The 19098-nt window shown below is 34.2% G+C and overlaps 3 protein-coding genes across 10 annotated transcripts in view; 2 read left to right on the plus strand and 1 right to left on the minus strand.

The window, feature by feature from the left end:
* Positions 1-120: 120 nt before the first annotated feature.
* On the plus strand, positions 121-7918 carry LOC106171896 (fumarate hydratase, mitochondrial). Of its 3 annotated transcripts, XM_087005735.1 has the most exons (9): positions 121-296; positions 1098-1223; positions 1575-1685; positions 3281-3457; positions 5146-5301; positions 5427-5538; positions 6230-6310; positions 6542-6745; positions 7103-7918. In XM_087005735.1, the coding sequence occupies exons 1-9, from the start codon at positions 279-281 to the stop codon at positions 7528-7530; spliced, it is 1413 nt and encodes a 470-aa protein (XP_086861861.1). In that variant the 5' UTR covers positions 121-278; the 3' UTR covers positions 7531-7918. The 3 variants fall into 3 exon arrangements, with proteins under 3 accessions (XP_086861861.1, XP_086861862.1, XP_086861864.1); XM_087005736.1 differs by lacking the exons at positions 121-296; positions 1098-1223 and adding an exon at positions 2313-2403; XM_087005738.1 differs by lacking the exons at positions 121-296; positions 1098-1223; positions 1575-1685 and adding an exon at positions 2333-2399.
* LOC106171898 (E3 ubiquitin-protein ligase FANCL) lies at positions 7585-18704 on the minus strand. 4 transcript variants are annotated; one of them, XM_087005742.1, is made up of 14 exons: positions 18574-18704; positions 17103-17190; positions 15966-16085; positions 15488-15544; positions 13845-13939; positions 13158-13254; positions 12262-12330; positions 11437-11590; positions 10773-10856; positions 9819-9864; positions 9122-9203; positions 8756-8872; positions 8363-8434; positions 7585-8227 (listed from the first exon to the last, which is right to left on the minus strand). In XM_087005742.1, the coding sequence occupies exons 2-14, from the start codon at positions 17187-17189 to the stop codon at positions 8201-8203; spliced, it is 1107 nt and encodes a 368-aa protein (XP_086861868.1). In that variant the 5' UTR covers position 17190; positions 18574-18704; the 3' UTR covers positions 7585-8200. The 4 variants fall into 4 exon arrangements, with proteins under 4 accessions (XP_086861868.1, XP_013407858.2, XP_086861869.1 ...); XM_013552404.3 differs by lacking the exon at positions 18574-18704 and adding an exon at positions 18365-18567; XM_087005743.1 differs by lacking the exons at positions 9122-9203; positions 18574-18704 and adding an exon at positions 18365-18567.
* A 75-nt stretch (positions 18705-18779) lies between these two features.
* Positions 18780-19098, plus strand: part of LOC106171897 (GTP cyclohydrolase 1) — a 29670-nt gene continuing 29351 nt past the window's right edge. For all 3 annotated transcript variants that reach the window (XM_087005746.1, XM_024074621.2, XM_013552403.3), the window contains exon 1: positions 18780-19089. In XM_087005746.1, the coding sequence (XP_086861872.1) occupies positions 18780-19089 (310 nt within the window). The remainder of the gene's footprint in view (positions 19090-19098) is intronic.

The raw sequence follows: 19098 nt of genomic DNA on the forward strand, positions 1-19098 counted from the left end.
ACACGTCGGTTTTAAAATGGGATAATGCAAGTAATTTTTATTCAACTACTCACTAAATAAAAACTACTGTGCGTTTTATCTAAAGAATTAAGCTTCGAAAATTAATAAAGAATAACATACACTTTATAAATAGGTCAAACCCAGGTCAAAGCGTGGATTTGCATTGCTAAACGAGGTACACAACTCTTCAAGGCTACTCCCGGTCCTTACAGGTGTGCAACTTGTCAACAGGAGCCGTTGCGTTAGAACAGACTACTTCACCTTAGCCAATATAAAACATGAGCATACAGTCCGAGGTAATTATTTGTTTATTAGTAATAGTTAGATATTTTGCTCACAATGATAATCTTGCAGCTGCTGGAAAGCTTACTTTACGCATTTTGCACTTTTTTTCAACCGTTTCTACGTCTTTATTTTTTAAATGATGTTTTGTGCTAGAGTGAATCGTATTGCATACATGTATTACTGGTACTTATATTAGTAATGTGCCCTGTAATGGGAATGACAGTATACTCTGTTAACACTCAGGCGAAATTGTAAGTTTTCTAAAGATTGCAGTATAAAACATTGTAAATGTACATGTTATACAGGTGCATGTAGTTTGATTTTTAGAATTAATATAATAGTGGTTTGACAATTTTATAAAATATGGACTGAGATATGTCAAATTTTGAAATAATTTAACTCTATATTGATTTAAGCGTTATGTTAATTATAATTAATAACCCTAGAAATATAAAATGCTCTTTCAGTGTAAATGTTTCTTAATTATTATTAGGTGCAATATTTAGTTTTCTTTTGTCAATGTTTTTTTTTTTAATTATTTAGAGCACTTATTGACATTTTTAATCTTCAACTAATTGACTGCAGTCAAAGCAACATATATGCATTTCAGTGCTTTTTTTTTTTTAAATAAAAGTTAAAGCTTTTACGCACAGATATTTTCTGTATCTTGTAATTATTTGCAAAACGATCTTAACTTCATCTTATCATGGAGAGTAAACAAGGAGCTGAGAAAACTTTGATGTCACTACACCAAAATGGAAAAAAGAAATACATGGTTTAACATTGATATGAAACTTATTTGAATTCTGCAGGCAGGGTTTCGCATTGAAGAGGATGCCTTTGGAGAGATATCAGTTCCTAAAAACAAATATTATGGAGCAGGAACAGCTAGGTCTATCTATCATTTTGATATTGGAGGAGTCACAGAAAGAATGCCAGTAAGACTTTTATATTTTCATCAAAATGTTCATCATTTAACAAAAAATGAATCTAAAATATATAAAGGAAGAAACTTCAATTGAAGGAGGATGTTAATATCTTTAGTTTTGTTTTTCTTACCGAGACTAAGGAATTATAAAATAATTTCTTGCCTAGACTTAGAGGTAGATGTAATTAAGACTGTGTGCAACTTCGTGTGCTATTTATAATCTTTTTTTTTTTACCCCAAAAACTGATGACACCTAACATCCATTTGTTCAGCTTAGATACTGTAGAATCTAGATGTGAGAAGTCTGGTAATTATACTGTATGTAAAAGTTACTATATTCGTTTTTAAAATTCATTTTTAGATCCCAATTATACGTGCTTATGCCATTTTAAAGAAAGCAGCTGCTGTTATCAACATGGAATATGGATTGGATCCAAGAGCTTCTGAGGCAATAGTACAGGCTGCTGAAGAGGTATGGTATCTGCAGTAGGAAGAATTTAAAATATACTGTCAGTTAAGAATATATATAGCTAAGAAAAACTACATATTTTGTAGATTTTATCTGCTATGATACCAAAGTGTAGATGGTGAAAGACAAATAAAGAAAGCATGCGATCATGAAATTATATTTAAATGATTTATTGGAAATTTAAAGATTATTGAATTCTAGTAATGAAGGTCAGAGTTAGGTGAGATCATCATTACTGTTGTTTTTTTTTTTTTTTTTGCTTTATCTCTATTAGAGCGTTGTATGTCCATTACTGAAAAAAAAAGGCACATGATTACTTAGTCGAGGAAAAGGTTTACTGGAGTATCTATTTCAATGTACAGAGGGATTCCAAAGAATGTCAGGTACCTAGGCTAGTAAAGCCTTGGCCAAAACCTGCAACTTTCCATAGATGTTGTTTCCATTATCTGCAATTTATGTCTAAACCACCATTAATATTAAACAGTTGTGCTAATTAAGTTACAGTCGAGTCCCTGGTCAATTTCAGGATTTTGTACCTTAAATGTCACTTGTGATGTTATCAGAATTATAATTTTTGCTTTGCATCAAACTTCTTACTGAACTGCATATATACATGAAACTCTATTGAAGATTGAAGATTTTACTAGTGCTAAGTGTGGTGTGTAGTTTTGGGGTCAACCTGTAAGCTACCAACATGTACTGGAGGAGCTTTGAAGGGCATGTATGTTTTTTCTTCAGTGAATAAACTAAGCTTGTATTCAAGGTCACATATTTTGATATTGAATGTCCTTGTACCATGCAGACATTCCGTGTTGACCTACTTTGGTGTATGCATTACCTGTCTGTCACTAACAATATGGGCCTTCATGTAATATGCAAAGGTTTATTTCAAGTTTTGTGTGCAAAGACATATTTATGTTGAGTGATGCCAACTTGACAGTCTTGAACGGTCTTTTTTATTTTCATGTACATGTTAGTATTTTTTTAATTTGCTTTGGATTTCAGCATGAATTCATGCATTGCTGAAGACTATTGTTAAAACTGGTATTGTAAAGTTTTGGCATTGAAAAATTTAATATATTGCCACCAGAGACTTCATCCTAACTTAAATATAACCTGATTTCTATCATTCATATTCCCAATTAAATTACACATTTTGAAAATGATTTATATTCTTGATTGCTGACTATGTACTGTAGGCATGCAGAATCCCTATGTGGGCCATTGCATCAAAACAGATCATGAGGCAAAATGACTTCAGCTGTTAAATTGACTGATATCTGATGCATGTGGTTATTGATCCTGAAAATTGTTTCCTGAAAATCAAGCTAATTTATTTACCAAATATAGTTGTTAGTAAGAAGTGTTAGTAGTGAAAAATATTAGTAGTGGGAGTGGTACAGTGATCTTATATATAGTATTTTAATATTTTAATTTTGATACTTAAAAGTGTTAAAATTCATGAAATCCTTCAGTCATAAGTCTTTTATCAAGTACTGATCCTAACTTATCCTCTCAACTCAAAGTTTTTAAATTAATAGAAATGACTGTATTATGTACTTTTGTTGTGTCCATAATTGGGTTTTTTAAAATTTTAGATAATGAATGGCCAGTTGGACGACCACTTTCCACTGGCGATCTGGCAGACGGGGTCAGGCACTCAGACCAATATGAACATAAATGAGGTGATCAGCAACAGAGCCATTGAATTGTTGGGTGGTGTGATGGGAAGCAAGACCCCTGTCCATCCCAATGACCACGTCAACATGTGTCAGGTATCATGTTAGAGGGTGTGTTCACAATAAAACCGTTGTAGTTTGAGTTAACTCCGCGGGGACTCTTGCTGAAAGCAGATCAACAGATTAACTCTTGTTTCCAACATACTAGTACAGTATAATCACCAGCTTTTCTGTATTCTACTCAACACCAGGAGGTTTGTTAATCTCTAAACCTGATTGCATTCAGCGAGAGTCCCTTGGAGTTAGACGTACCTAGTAGGATAGTTTCATTGTAAACGCACCCATAGTGGACAGAGAAATAACAACAATAACATATTGCACATAATGGTGGTTTAATATATGCACATAATGGTTGTTTAATTTTATATAAACAATCAACTTAAAAGACAAAAGAGTATAGATACATTGTGTCAGTTGCAGAATTTTAACTGGGATAGAATTGATACAATGAGGATATATACTTGGTACTCTAATGGGGCATTAATAAATAGCAAATGAAATTCTTCAGCATTTCAGAAAAGAAGTAAATCTTTTATTACCGTTTTGATTATAACCAACATTTTCAATACATCTTTTGTGGTTAGACAGGTCAAAGGTACCGTGTGTAATGAAATATCCAAATGCAACTTCTTAACATGGTATCAATACCCATATTATATTATTGTTACATTCTATACTGCATATGTCATTAACTTTGAGTGAGTTTGAATGAACTTCTTGTTTTGAGAAATAGCATACAGACTCAGTGACATATTATTATGACATTCAGATAAAGTTATGCAAATAACAATTCACCATTATAGTATATTTTTGTCAAATGAATCTACAGTTTTAACTGAAATTTTCAAAGGAATATATTTATCTTTGTATGTAAAAAAACATCAAAATTGTTGTGATGAAGTGTAAGTTCTGTTGATTTAAAAGAAAGTTCGAGAAATATTTTGAAGTTAATTGCACATAACTCTGTTTTTTTTTTTTTTTTTTTTTTTTTTTTTTTTTTTTTTACCATTTTGAATCAACCCAAAATATGGTTGCTTTTGATCAAGTGTTCATTAGCTTGGTAGTTGGATCATTAATGATAATTGTAAAGCACACGCTGGAAAGTTTTCATACTGTTACCTTACGGCCAACCTGGACATGTGCCTTCATCAGACTGATGTGAGAAGATTTTGTTACTCACTGACTGCTAGGTGGTATAGCAGCCAGAACCCTCTTATAAACGTTGTGGGACCATATATAAGGTCAGTTGCCAGTGTTATTTCTTTAACATTGGTGAGACAGGTGGACAGTTGGAAGACCAGGGTTAATGATCGATACACAAGATATCAGTGACTGTGGGCAATACCAGCTCTCATTTCTGGACATGTAATAGACACTGGCCAAAGTATATTGACTGGAATTCAACCAAGATCCTTAAATCTGAGTCAACCGATTTCTTTTGGAAGATACGAAAATATCAGCCACCCATGAAGGGGGGGGGGGGGGGGGGGGGGGGGGGGGGTCAATCAACCTAAAATTTATAAGTGGGTCCTGGCTGCTATACCACCCAGGTCTTGGCCCTCATTACAATACACACTGAATTGTTGAAGTTTAAAACATCATATAGGAATTTGTCTTTGTTTGACTAAACCATCATTTTAATAAAAACTGAGCACTGATGCATGGTGCCATTTTTTGTCAAGTTTTTTAAATGAAAAACATTCATGCAGATTCTGTTGTTGCAGAGTTCCAATGATACCTTTCCCACTGCCATGCACATTGCAGTTGCCCTAGAGATACACAAGCGTCTCTTGCCGTCAATGCAAGCCCTGTATGATGCACTGAAGCAGAAGTCTGAAAAGTTCAAAGACATCATTAAGATTGGGAGAACACATTGTCAGGTACTGTTATAGGATTGCATCAACATTGGTCAAATAAAACTAATATTATAGTATATTGTCAGTGAAGATAGACATGCAGTATTTTGTTTCTGTAGATTTAAGATATTTACAAATATTTTTTTCAGGATGCTGTACCATTGACTCTTGGCAGTGAATTTAGTGGCTATGTCCAGCAGTTAGAATATGGCATTGAAAGGGTAAAAGCTGCTCTGCCACGTGTTTATGAACTCGCAATAGGTAGGTTTTGCATGATCTAAATAGGCAGCATTTTCCTTAAACCAAATCTACTGTATAGTATACTTTTACAATAATAAATTCTGATATAGGTATGCAAAACAACATGTTGACCAAAAGCACAAACCCATAATTAGTATATTATGTAATTTAGTACTTGAATGTTACTATCTTGATAGATGATAGCAAAGTTCCAAGATTGCCGTCTTCTGACATTATTGTCACTTCTGATTGATAATAATATAGATGGCATGGAATTTCTTTTCTCTTACTGGTCAATTAATAATGGCAGCATCTGTCAGTTTTATGTTTGGTGGTGGTATCATTGTTATCAATCTTCAAATTCATGGTTATAAGAACATAATGTTTAAAATTATCTCTGACATATGTTTATAAGTAGTGTTCATCCCTTTACATGTGCAGTTTCAAGTTAATTCATAAATACTTTTTGTTCAGTTGTTTATTTTAGTTCTTAGCAAAACAATTTCCTGTACTTAAGTTTTATGTGTTTGTTGCTTGTATAAATTTTTATCTTATCTTGAATGTTCCACAAAATCTTTTAATCATATAAACAGGGTGCTTTACTGAAAACTCAAAGATTTCATGTTCTTGAAAATCTGCAACTTTAACATTAAATTTATCACTTTTTACTTTTATTTATTTATGTAAAAAAAAAAGGATGTTGTCATTGCAGGAGGGACAGCTGTTGGTACTGGGTTGAACACAGAGGTGGACTTTGGTCCAAGAGTTGTGGAATACATTGCCCAGCAAACAGGTAACGGCTTGATAGATTATAGTTTTTGTGTGTGTGAAAGAGTTATAACATCTCAAAACCTGCAACTAAGTTCATCTGGACATCTTGTTTGTTAGTTTCTTTGCCATTTGCGACAATTTTTTTACATTTAAGCAGGTTAGGAACTATAAATTTTTATTCTGTTGGCCATGTTTATTGATTTTTATTTTAAAGAGGGGATGGAATCGAGCATTTTCTTAAATTATGTTACAGGGCTGCCATTTGTGCTAGCCAGAAATAAGTATGAAGCTATTGCAGCCAATGATGCCATGGTGGAATTGAGTGGTGCCTTAAACACAGTGGCCTGTAGTGTGATGAAGGTGGCAAATGACATACGGTTTCTTGGTTCTGGACCACGGTCAGGCCTGGGTGAACTGCTTTTACCAGAAAATGAGGCAGGAAGCAGCATAATGCCAGGTTTGTTTTTGCCGTCATTTTTCTGATATCACAGTCCAAATATTTGTTAACAAGTGATTGATTTTCATAGCAATCAGTTTGTTAGCTATGAGGATATTCTTTGAACAGATTAAAATAATTATGGCAAAAAACATGAGCAGCAGGAATCAGAGATTAACATAAACTGCTTAGTTGACAACTTTACCTTATCAGTCCAGTTATCAGATGGGCAATTTTATGCAATTTGAGACAAGTTCTTGATTACTATAAATCCTCAAACATGGATTACACCCCCCCCCCCCCCCCCCCTTATCTTTAAGAAGAACAAAAATGACAGAATGTCATTAGAAATTATATTTATTTTTGCACATTTTTCAGGTAAGGTGAATCCAACTCAGTGTGAGGCAATTACCATGGTGGCAGCACAGGTCATGGGGAACAACGTGGCCATCACCATAGGAGGAAGTAATGGCCATTTTGAATTGAATGTCTTCAAGCCTATGATTGTGGCCAATGTTCTTCAGTCCATTCGGCTTCTGGGTGATGCATGTCTCTCATTCACTAATAATTGTGTGTTTGGTATAGAAGCAAATAAAAAGCGCATTCATCAAAATGTCAGCAACTCTCTTATGCTGGCAACAGCTCTGAACCCATACATTGGGTATGATAAGGCTGCCTCTATTGCTCAACATGCGCACAAAAGAGGGATCTCACTGAAAGATGCTTCAAATGAAATGAAACTTGTGACATTAGAGGAATTTGATTCCTGGGTACGACCAGAGAAGATGCTTGGGCCCAACCTGTAAAACGGTGTGCTGAGACCATCATTTGAAGTTTGCAATAAATGAATATATTATCAGTTTGGTAGGATACTGCTTTTATTTGATGCCTGTATATGGGTGTGACTTGTGATACTGCTCTTCCTTTGCTTAATGGAAACTTGACTAAAATGTCAGATTCTCAAACAATGAGATTTAATCTTTTCAACAGAAAGGTTGATTGAATGTGCAAATGACTTTAGAACTTCTTTAAAAAAACATTGCCATTTGAATGAATGTATAGTAACAATTTGTCACCAGTGTGTTGGTATATTTTTTTGCCCAAGTCTTTACACTTGTAGACGCACAATGTATTAACATACTAGTATATATGCATCTTCAGTACTAACCTGAAAAATAAATGTTGAAAATGTGATTAATTTTTGCCTTAGTTGAACTTTCTTATCATGACTGACACATATGAGTCAGTAACCGTCCTTCATAACTAGTTCATGCTCTGTCTTTAAAAATTGTTCATTCCACCCAATCCTTCTTTTTCTCTATGTAATAAGAGCAATAATGGATTGCAATAGGTCCTCTTCATACACACATCGCGGCACATGGAATATTCAACTGAATTAAGGCTTTCTTCCTCTGGTAAACATTTTACATGGAATTTGGCATTGAGCATCATAACAATACCTTTTATGTTTTATTGCTAGGATGGCATCTTAACTGTGATTGGCTGAAATCAAAAGCAGAAAAAATTATTTCAATATCTCTGCATACTTTATTTTGTCAAAAAAGGTAAAATTGGTTAGATTTCCTGGAGGTTATTTTCTTACTCTACAAATGTTTGAAGCAAACTTCTTTAACTTACCTTATTACAGTATGGACATTCTCCAAATATTGTGTTAAAGCTTTGGCGACTAGAAGGGAGTGCTCGCAACCACTACAAGAAGTAAAAGAACTCAGAACTCTCACAAACAATTTACTTCTGCAAACTTTAAAATAAACACTTAAGAAAAGCACCCCCATACGTTTCATTACTTTATTTGTAAAAAAAACAAAGCTCTAAATTATAAAGGGGGGGGGGTGCAGTTTCTACTGTTAGTGGATTATTAATCTACTCTATAAGAATTAATTACTGGGAAAATAAAATTCATTTTGATGTGAACATAACGGTCATCCCAATTTGTCCAAATTAAAACACCATACAACCACTGAGCCATTAAAATGCACTAGTAAGCCTGGATATTTTGGCTGTTCTTACCTCGTACAAGCAAGTTTGATGAAAAGGTTGTCCGCAACGCTGGTCATCACAGGCTTTGTCTGGAATCTCCATCTCAAGGCGGTAAGCATAGCAAATCCCACATTCCATGTTAAAGTCCTACATCAAATTTAAGTATTAAACCACTGCGCGTAAAGTTATTTACATTCTTCTGTTTTGATTTACCAATATGTCTCTTACAGTTATTAAACAGTACCTAATAATTACTGTGCTGGAGCAGATGTGCAAATACTGGGTCTCACCAAACACACTCAAAACTGAGTTCCCAAAAAGCTGATGCAAATTTTTGTTAAATGTTTTATGCATACAATTTTGCCATCAAAATTCATTACAAAACAACACAGCTACCTCCTTTTTGGAATTTGCTGGTGAAGGAAACTGGACATTGAGCACTCTTTCCAAGTTGTTAAAAATGCTATCCTCTGGATTCCTGGAGGAAAAGCATTATCATAAATCTACTTATTTCAATACATTTTACTACATTTCCTTGAAGTATCTGATGTTCTTTAGAAAATAAAGATTTTTACCTTTGAATACATCATACATGTAGCTGTTTTACAACATAATACAGAAATAACTATACTATTAGCTGAGGGTCTGAATGCCAACTACGTATGTCAACACTAAGAAACAATGGGGCAAATGAAGTAAGATATCCAGACAAACTATCATTGACAAAAATAAATACTGAATACTAAGCCCAGAGAACATTATTAAAAAGTCCTGGAAATAAGTATATAAAAATCAAAAGAACAATTCTCCCTGATCTCTATTTGCCATTTTTACGAAAGTAACATATAAAGAGGAGGTGAGAGGGGACTAACTGCAGTCCTAGGTAGAGGCCACCAGAACACCTCTAGTCTCATTCTCTGAAGAAGGCATCATGTGAGACATTGAAATATTGAAGTGGTAAAAACTTTTGATTTTTAGCTGCTGTTAAGAACCCATTATTATAAATTTGACTTCATAACACATGATGAAATGGTTTGTTGGGTAAGAATTATAACTATAAATTATAAACACTGAAATAGCTTTCCACACATACCATTCTCCAATTCTACTATTCAGACTGTCTCTCAGTGGGTTTATCACTGTAAAAGAAAAGGCAAATCAACATCAGTCAAATAAGAATGTTAATTTTTTTACCTTAATTGAATCTTGATAAAAAGTATTCTAAAAATTATTTGAATTACTCATTTTCATGATCTGTTCAGAGCCCAAGAAAAATAACAAATGACACATTAATTATATGAACGTTTTACCACTTCACTCCATAATGTATTACTGGATTTAATAAAACTCAGGATTAGAACTGGGAAACCCATGTCAATTACATTAACACAAAAGCTAGCCAGAGAACACATTTTATCAGAATTTTAAAGAGAGTTGGTTTCTTGTTTCATGAGTTACTGAAAATACACATTCTGTTTTATGATCTACCCTAGGATATGCTATACAAATGTGGCATCCTGGACAAACAAAATGCCAAACCGAAAACTGAATTTGTCCAGAAAAGGTTTTTTACAATACTATATCCAGAATTCTCCTAAACTGAAGCTTTACGAATGGCAAATTCTGTCTCTTTACAAAGAAGACGCGATGATCTATGTCATGAAATGTTTGAAAGTATGCATATGGAAGAACATTAACTGAGCCAATTATTTTCAAAAGTGAGAGGACACCCACATGCCATAAGGCACACTCGGTTGTTATATTCCAAAACTCCAAAAATGCTAGATCTGCAGACTTTTATCCCATGGGCACTCAAACAATTTTGTGTATAAACTAAGTTGTGTTAAACTTTTTTAGATAAGTTGATTGATATAATATTTCAATCATTCAATTCTTCATTTATGTTTTAGTGGACAATGTTATAATGTGTTTTACATGCATTTATCACTCTATTAAAGTGCATGTACAATCCAACTTATACTTGCCAGAATAAACATTATCATTATTATTAGTATTAGATAGCTAGTTTGATAATGAAATGACACACCATGATCAGCACCAAGGAGCTTGCATTCTGGTGGAAGTCTAGGATTTTTTGGGTCAACTTGAATCTGGACAGAAGAATTATTGCCTAGAATATGAAACATAAAATGTGCAGATTAGTCATGAAGACCTGTCGCATTATACATAGCAATTAAATAACATGGCTTGCGTCTCTCTCATGGAGACTTCAATCAGTCAGACTAATGAAATAAAGGTGGACTGCGTCAACAGGGAAGGTACTCCACCTATCCACAACATGGGATTGGGTGACCAAACATTTGACATGCCCATTATGTAACTTGACTGAGAATAGTTTCTGGACAGAACCATCATTCAGGCCAACATCATTTAAAGACTTTAAAGACTTTATGCATGAAACATTTTTGTTATGTTTTTTCTGAGGGACGAGATGCATTCATGCACTCTGTAAACTTAGAAAGAAGTATACAGACTGGAGAGAGACTATAGCTAAAAACAATATGCAACTGATTCTAAATCAAGGTTTAAATTCCTTCAAATTTGGTGAACTTTAATAGAATACTCGAACATTTACACTAACACCCAAACCTAAAGTAGTTATCTTAGGGTTTTGTTGGGATATAAACAATTCTTTCTATTTATTGCTATTAATCACTAAAAGAACTAAATCAACTTTCAAATACTAGTACCTAAAGCAATCCTTCGCTTAGACGCCCCTCTGACTGGGTTTTCTGGCTCTAAGATCCATGTTTTACTGTCTATTTCATCAAGCTGATTCCAAAAGTCTTGCAGGGTTTCTAGCATTTTCTGGAACTGTTTATACAAGAACTGCAGCATCCCAGTCTAAATGTACAAAACAAAAGTATACGTAACTCATCAAATAGTCAACAGCAAGAAGACAAAGAACTTTTGAAAGTCTTTATATGCAGTACGGAAGTGAAGCTAGAAAGGAGATCATCCGAGCAAGCCTTAAATGAAGCTGTCAGTGGTACACAAAGTCATATGAGACTGGAGATGTGTAGGAATTATTATGCAGTGGGGTCCACTTTAACTTTTCAGCAATATGATGAAACGCCACTTACAGGGGAGGTCATCTTATAAAGCAATGCAAAAGTGATTGTGCAATAGACTGTTATTCTACAGAACTTAAGAGAAAACAACCAGAAAAATATCTGTGGGAAAACTGTGTTGGTTTTTATTTGTTATCACACCACAATCACTATAGTGAGCTGTTATCTATGACCCCACTCTTCTCCAATCTCATTTGAGTTCACACTTGTAAGGCATGATAATTAAGGCCATCTTGGATGATTCCCATTGATAATGACAATTAAAAATTAAAACTAGAATAAAAGAATATGCCTTGCCCTAAACAGTCCTTTCAAAGGGCACATCTGCAAGATTATATACTTGATAAAGATCTTTTACACCCAAAAAAGTATTTCGTGTTGTGTTAATCATTTGGACAAAACAACAAATCTTATGTTTGGGAAGCAAAAAAGTATTCCATTCACCTGACTGGACCAGCTAATGTTAAAAGGGATTGGTAAATCCACTGTGCATATAGGCCTCTCTATTGGATGCTATAAAAAATGAAAAGATAAAGAGTGTGCCAATGTACACCCTTTTCTCATTAAAATTCAAAGATAGATTTAAAGTGATATTATTTGGAAACCTCTTAAATCACTTTCTTTCTGAACATCACCTTTACTATAATACAATTGTTCTTTTCTTTCATGCATTATTTTTTTAATCAAGAATCCTTCTTTTCTGTTTTCACTTCAGTAACCATTTTTAACAAACAGAAACCAAACTGTGCTTGCAACAATGTAAAAATGTTATATCTTCAATTAAACAATTTTAAATATTACATTTATTCACTATTAAGATAATGTGTTTATATAATTACATTGTTGTTTCTTGTAATCAAAATTATATTTTCAATTAAATTCAAAATACAGGCATTAATTTTAGTAGCTTACTGTTCACTTAACTGCTGAAAACTGTACTATATTAGATCTACATATACCACCTTTTCTTCAGCCAAACGTACAAAATGTACTGTACATGTAAAGCCTAAGGATATGAGTTTGGAACTTGATAAAATGAAAGTCAGTTCATACTGAACATGTAGGACCCCTCCATCTTGTGTAATAAAACGAATAAACGAAATAACTTGACAAACACAATAACACAAGTTGAATGACATTTGGCCAGTTAAGGCTTCAGCAAAACCAACAACAAAGAGAGACACAGTGATCCAAATAAACAAAGATATACATGTCACACTGTCATTGCGATGCTTTGGTGAGTGGCCACATTTAAGAATTATGCCCCATTCCAGTAACATTATTCATTTGATATTATGGTTTTGTCAGGTGAAACAAATAGGTAAAATAATAAAAAATACCTCAGAACTTATATGTATTTTTAAGATATGTTCTCTGCCTCCTTGATCCATAGCCCGTAGATGGAGCTGCTGTAGACTGGTGTCCACATATGATACGCTAATGAAATAAGATTTTGAAAATAGAAAATCAATAAAGATAAATATTATTATAGGCAAATCATATTCACTGGAATAAAGTAAATAAAAATTGATTCCCTTTTTTCATTTTTACCTCCGCCAAGGAGGTTATGTTTTTGGTTCTGTTAGTTTGTCTGTCTGTCTGTTAGCATCATTACAGAAAAAGTTATGGACCGATTTTGATGAAATTTTCAGGATCTGTCAGAAGTGGGCCAAGGAACAGATGATTAGTTTTTGGTGGTGATACGGATCATTAATCAATCAATAATCAATAATCAAAAAACTAAACCATTATAGAATGAAAATTTAGGGGTAAAACAGCATTGGGTGGAGACTATCCTGCCTTGGTGGAGGTCTGTGCTCTCAGAGTGCTTTTCTAGTTTAGCATGCTCTGAACACATTTTCCAGACCATTTTTACACCTCTGGTGATGAATAACAAAATCCGTTTTAAGCATTTGTATTCAAAGATTATGATTTTTTTTTCTTCCAAGTAGTGATTATTTCATCAATTTAAACTGAATCTGCACTTCATGAAAATGTCAAAGTTGTTTTAAAGAAAATGCACTTACTTTTTCCAATCCAGTTCCTCTATTTCTGTGAGTAGTTGTTTGTAATATGATGGTGGAGGAAGCATAATTAGATGCTTTTTTTGGGCCTGACTTTCCTACAATTTAAAATAAGCACTTATGATTATACTAAGGTACAAAAGTTATCCATTCAGAAGAAAAGGAAGGAACAGTGTAACATGATATCACTTAATCTTGTGTTTACCACTCCTTTCTGTTTACTAATAAAAGATGTTCAAATAGTGTAATGAATGTTTTTTACAAACGAATGTCCTAAACAACTATAAATTTTGCAAGCTTAATTCAAGCGTGGGCCCCAAAATAGGATGAAGTCTCCAACTCTTAACTCTACGAACTCACGTCCGTCTTCTGTGTGCTCCAAATTAAGCTGGTCCCCCCCCCCCAGATATTACTTAGAAACAGCATTATATCCAAATTCCATATGCTAGCTGGATTCAATGCTACATTACTGCCTGGCACATACACATCTTAATTACTTTAAATTGTAGTGTTATTTGCTTTACATCGGTGTTGTATAAAGAAGCTGTCATGTTACTCAAGAGCTCTTGGACGACAACACGTTACATAATCATGATATCGAAATTAGCTTTATGTCGGACACAACAGGCACATAGTACGAGGTCTATGATTATTAATAATATCCGAATAAAAGGACCAAGTTCACATTATCTAGAAAATACACAAAAACAATGAGGATATGAAAATAAGACAATACATTTACTCTGTTTATACACTCATTTGCTTAAAAGAACACGAAAACTAAACCCCAACAATTCCCACTGTATTCACATGAAACTTAATTTTTTTTTCATAAGAGAAAAAGAATTCTATCAATACCCTTGATGAGACTATTACAACAGCTGGAAGCAGATTGGCCCATGTTTCTATACAGATATATGAACAACCACACTATTTCTGTGAACTAGACAAACTGCTTTCCACATGCAAAATCAATAGCTCTTTTATTGGTCAATTACCATTTTGTGCCATAAGAACTCAAGTCCCATATGTGTGTAGGTGTGAGAGTAATCCCTAGAGAGAACAGTAATCAAATGCCATTAAATCAAATCTCAAATAATGGGTAGTTTAAGTAAACCCTAATGAGATTATTGATCAGTTGATCTCTGCCTAAGCAGAGCTTGATTTCTATCTAGTTACCCTAAGGGGTTGAAATTCAACAAGCAGAGTAGTTCAGACCAGTAATGGACATTCAGATGTTATGTGTCAGACAAAGGCTGATCTTACTTGTTTTTTTTTTTTCATGCACAATCGATAGAATAACCAGACACATACAAATGGGATATAAGCACAGATTTAAAAAAAATGATATCGCCCAACTGTTAATAACTTTAAATAACATTTTTAATTTTGAGACAAATACATGATTTTGCAGATATTTTTTAGTTCTTCATCTTTGGTAAATGCAAATAATCTTCAAGACTAGTTTCTTGTGCAAAAAAAAGGCAAAAGGTAGACATTACTATAATGCATAACTCAAACAGACTGTCAGACAGTCTTAAGTTCAATTCTAAAGATAACATTTATGTAATCCTTGAAAACCTCTTCACTGTACAACTTTATATGTCTTCAAAGAGTTAGCTTGCATCTGACCTGCATCAACTTACTGCAATTGTCTTCAGCTCCAATAGGAATGTAGCCAAATCCTGACTTTGCTGTAGACGCTAAGTCAATAGAAAAGGAAATTAGCTCATTAATCAATAGTGTCGACTCAGTGGTGTCTATTCTAAAGCCCGTTTCCTAATCAGACTGGTTTTCACAATCAGGAAACAGAATTAATGCACTTTCTTAGAAATGAAATGCCTTTAAGGTAATCATTTCGCTCATGTGGAACTGACTTGCTATATACTGTTTGCAGTCGCTGTTGCACAAACTGTGTGTGTGTGTGTGTGTGTGTGTGTGTGTGTGTGTGTGTGTGTTTGTTTAATGCCAAGAAGCTAGCGAGATATGTTATCTAACTTCTTGGCAGCTTAAAATATAGTATGAATTTGAAGAATTATCAGACAAATTATATATACAATGTATGAATCATTTGTCAAAACACTTAATTTTAGTGTATGTTAATTGCCAGACTAAAACATTTACTTTTTCAATCACTGCCTCATAACCCTGTAGCATTTGTTGCAGAGATAAGTCACACTGGACTGATGCTTGAGAAAATGTTCCCCCTGGTGGCAAACTTATTTGGAATTGGTGCTCTTGACCCTGTAAATGTAATAAGCAGAAATAAACCAAAACTCCCTAAATCACTAACAGTATCATTGATAGTCAACATACAGAAAAACAGACCCACAGTGAAGCTGTATTTCAAGAAAGATTTTTATTTGAAATAACTTAACCATCATAATAGAACAAATGAACATGAAACTGCACTGTATGTACAAATACACCACCCAGTTTCACTTATGCAGGTGCTGATTTGGAACTGTGTATAAGTGATTACATGCGCTGAATTATTGACTTCCACCTCAATTTCATGGTCCTTTTGTAAAAATACTTGCTGCGAACACTACATCTTAAACTGTGAACAACAAGTCCACTCTCCTGAGAAACTCCTAAAAGAACCTATATATATACTCCAGTATACAACAAGAGACCCAGATGATGTCAGTCAAATTGTTTGCAGTTTATAGGCTCATTCCCATTGAAACTATTGGTCTGCGTAGAACGATCCAACTCAGCAAAGACTCTCACTAAATGCAATCAGTTTAATAGATTACTCGTAATATGTCTGGTCCTGGCATTGAAACAATACACAAAAGCTGGTGATTATACGAGGACATTGGAAACAAGAGGTGTGTTAATCTGTGAAACTGATTGCATTGCAAATGTCCCCACAGAGTTGGATCAATCTACATAGACCGATAGTTTCAATGGGAATGAGCCCTATAATTCTGTGCACATAGGCAGAATTTTTATAATCGGACCATGAAATTGTGGTTGAAGGCAATTGCATTCACAAACCCGCAGCCCCATTGTTTATGAAGCCTGTTATTGTATCTAGATGTGGAAATATTCTGTAACTCCAATCCTCTCACTAACATTATTAAATAGATCTTGAGAGGCCTTGAGGATATAGACAGAACAGCAAAGGCATACAAACACAATGCGTGGCCATTTAGTTTGATAGACAATGTTCAATAAAAAATGACAAAAGGAGCATAAATGTAATAATTTAAGTGAATTATACTACATTTATCACTGGTTATAACTTTTACTTACATGTACATTTATAAAGCCTTCAAAACATGTTCTCTCATAATTTTGTGGAATAAGGTAAAAGTTATCATCTGACTGCATCAACGACATTCTGAAAAATAAAAAAAATGAAACTTAAAGTAAATTAATTTGATATTACAAGGAATGTTCATGGAATTGGATTCCTTTTCCCCCCCAGCTATGCTTACATCCCAAAGACATGTTCCACAATATATGGAATTTGTACAAGTATACACTACTAAATCAACTAGAATACTGTAAGAAAATAACAGCTCATCGTAAAATTAAGTCTTTCATCCATACATTCAACATGTTTATGAAATTTAACATACACATAATGTCAGCCCATGAAATGCCCTCAAGCAGCTCACTTTGACTGAATGGATAAAAAATGTCTTGTAAAAACATTAAAAAACCCATTAAGTAATTTCCCAAACTAATTTAGCTAAATAGATGAGTCTCTGATCCAAGTCACCACATGCATGAAACTGAATTTAAAAAAAAAACATTGCAATTCAAAGACTTGACCTGAGGATGACACCATAAGTACCAATTAGTGTACCACTAACAGTTTAAGGTATCCCATCTGGGGGAATTTTGTGTCCAAACTTATTTTCATTTACTTAAAAATCATTGCTGAACCCATCCCTGCACTTGGATTCAATGTTTTGTACCATATACCCATTTAAAGCAGGTCTTACAGATTTAAAAGATGGTTATATATAGCAGCATAAAAAGGGAATTTTCCCTGAAACTTCATTTTTCTTTCTCATGAATACCAAGCCATATATCTAACATGAATGAGTTGAGAAAATAAAAATTTTTAATTACTTTTTTTATTTCAACTTCGAAAAAAACTGCAGTGTTTTTTTTTGTTTTTTTTTTAATATCTTGATTTCTTGCATTTCTGTGCTACAAGGGGCTAATTTAGTGGGGAATGCTGATAAAAAAAGCAGTGCACTTCTGCAAAACATGTAATAAAAGAACAGATTTAGACATTAGGCTGACAGGCACTGGGCTCCATAGAAATGAAAAACAAATATAAATAAGTGTAGTTAGTTCATCGATAAAACATCTACTCAACAATTCACTACCATGTATCTATAAGCACGTTGATATAAATGACTGGGGATTGTAAGATTGCATATTCTCCCCTTAATTTATTTATTAAAAAAACATAAATGAAAGGTGCGATGGAGGGCACAGTTTTGCCAAGGCGTTGATATATGGCCTTGTAACACAGGGTGGAATGAGACCTTAATTACCTGTAGTAATTCTAGTAATGCACATGTAATAATGCTGTAATAGGCCTAAATCTGAGGCTGGCCTCCAGAAAGTGACCTATCTACTATGTTGTCACGCTGCCGTCTTTTCAAATGCTTATTCAGCAGGTCATCACCAGCAAGCGTAGACTTAAAGTTTTTGATAATTACGATACTTATGAGGTCAGGCCAGCTTGGGTGATTGCACCAACCTGTACAGCTCTGCGTGCACTCAACGTTTATCGCCTCCCGGTCTCTGACGTCATCACTACCTATACCAACTTCCGGTAATCTATGAAGATCTTTTCGCCAGCCAATGAAACTCGCGAGCGGAGAGCTTAAGTACGGCAGGGACGGGCTTCGTACAGGTAGTACGTCTTTTGTATGAGCAACGAGATCAATCTCACAAGACTTTAATATGTCTGTCATGAGAGATGAACAGTATGGACTCTATGAGGACAAAAACAACAAGCGAAGTATAACTAACGGGAGAACTCGCACGCTAAGCTGCGATGCGGACTTTCCCTCAGCGCCAGGAAGGTTACATAGTGTTGATGAAGAAAATCAAAACGAAGAGAAGGAACGTCTCTGTGAAATGACAGACGCATATACACATTTACTAAAAGGGATTGGTGAAGACGTTTCAAGAGAAGGTTTGTTAAAAACCCCTGCCAGGGCATCAAAAGCAATGTTGTTCTTCACAAAAGGTTATGAAGAAAAGATTCAAGGTAAGTGAA

The sequence above is a fragment of the Lingula anatina genome, chromosome 2 (genome assembly GCF_051362555.1).
Source record: "Lingula anatina isolate TDL-2025a chromosome 2, LinAna3.0, whole genome shotgun sequence".
Lineage (NCBI taxonomy): Eukaryota > Metazoa > Brachiopoda > Lingulata > Lingulida > Lingulidae > Lingula > Lingula anatina.

What these genes read in the sequence shown, in the direction of transcription:
- LOC106171896 (XM_087005735.1), top strand. An exon ending in GAGTCACAGAAAGAATGCCA is followed by an intron (nt 1,224 to 1,574) that starts GTAAGACTTTTA and finishes ATTCATTTTTAG; the next exon opens with ATCCCAATTATACGTGCTTA. An exon ending in TAGTACAGGCTGCTGAAGAG is followed by an intron (nt 1,686 to 3,280) that starts GTATGGTATCTG and finishes TTAAAATTTTAG; the next exon opens with ATAATGAATGGCCAGTTGGA.
- LOC106171898 (XM_087005742.1), bottom strand. Translation starts at nt 17,189, where the DNA reads ATGTCGTTGATGCAGTCAGATGATAACTTTTACCTTATTCCACAAAAT. An exon ending in TGGAGCTGAAGACAATTGCA is followed by an intron (nt 13,940 to 15,487) that starts GTAAGTTGATGC and finishes TTTAAATTGTAG; the next exon opens with GAAAGTCAGGCCCAAAAAAA. An exon ending in GAGGAACTGGATTGGAAAAA is followed by an intron (nt 13,255 to 13,844) that starts GTAAGTGCATTT and finishes TTATTTCATTAG; the next exon opens with CGTATCATATGTGGACACCA.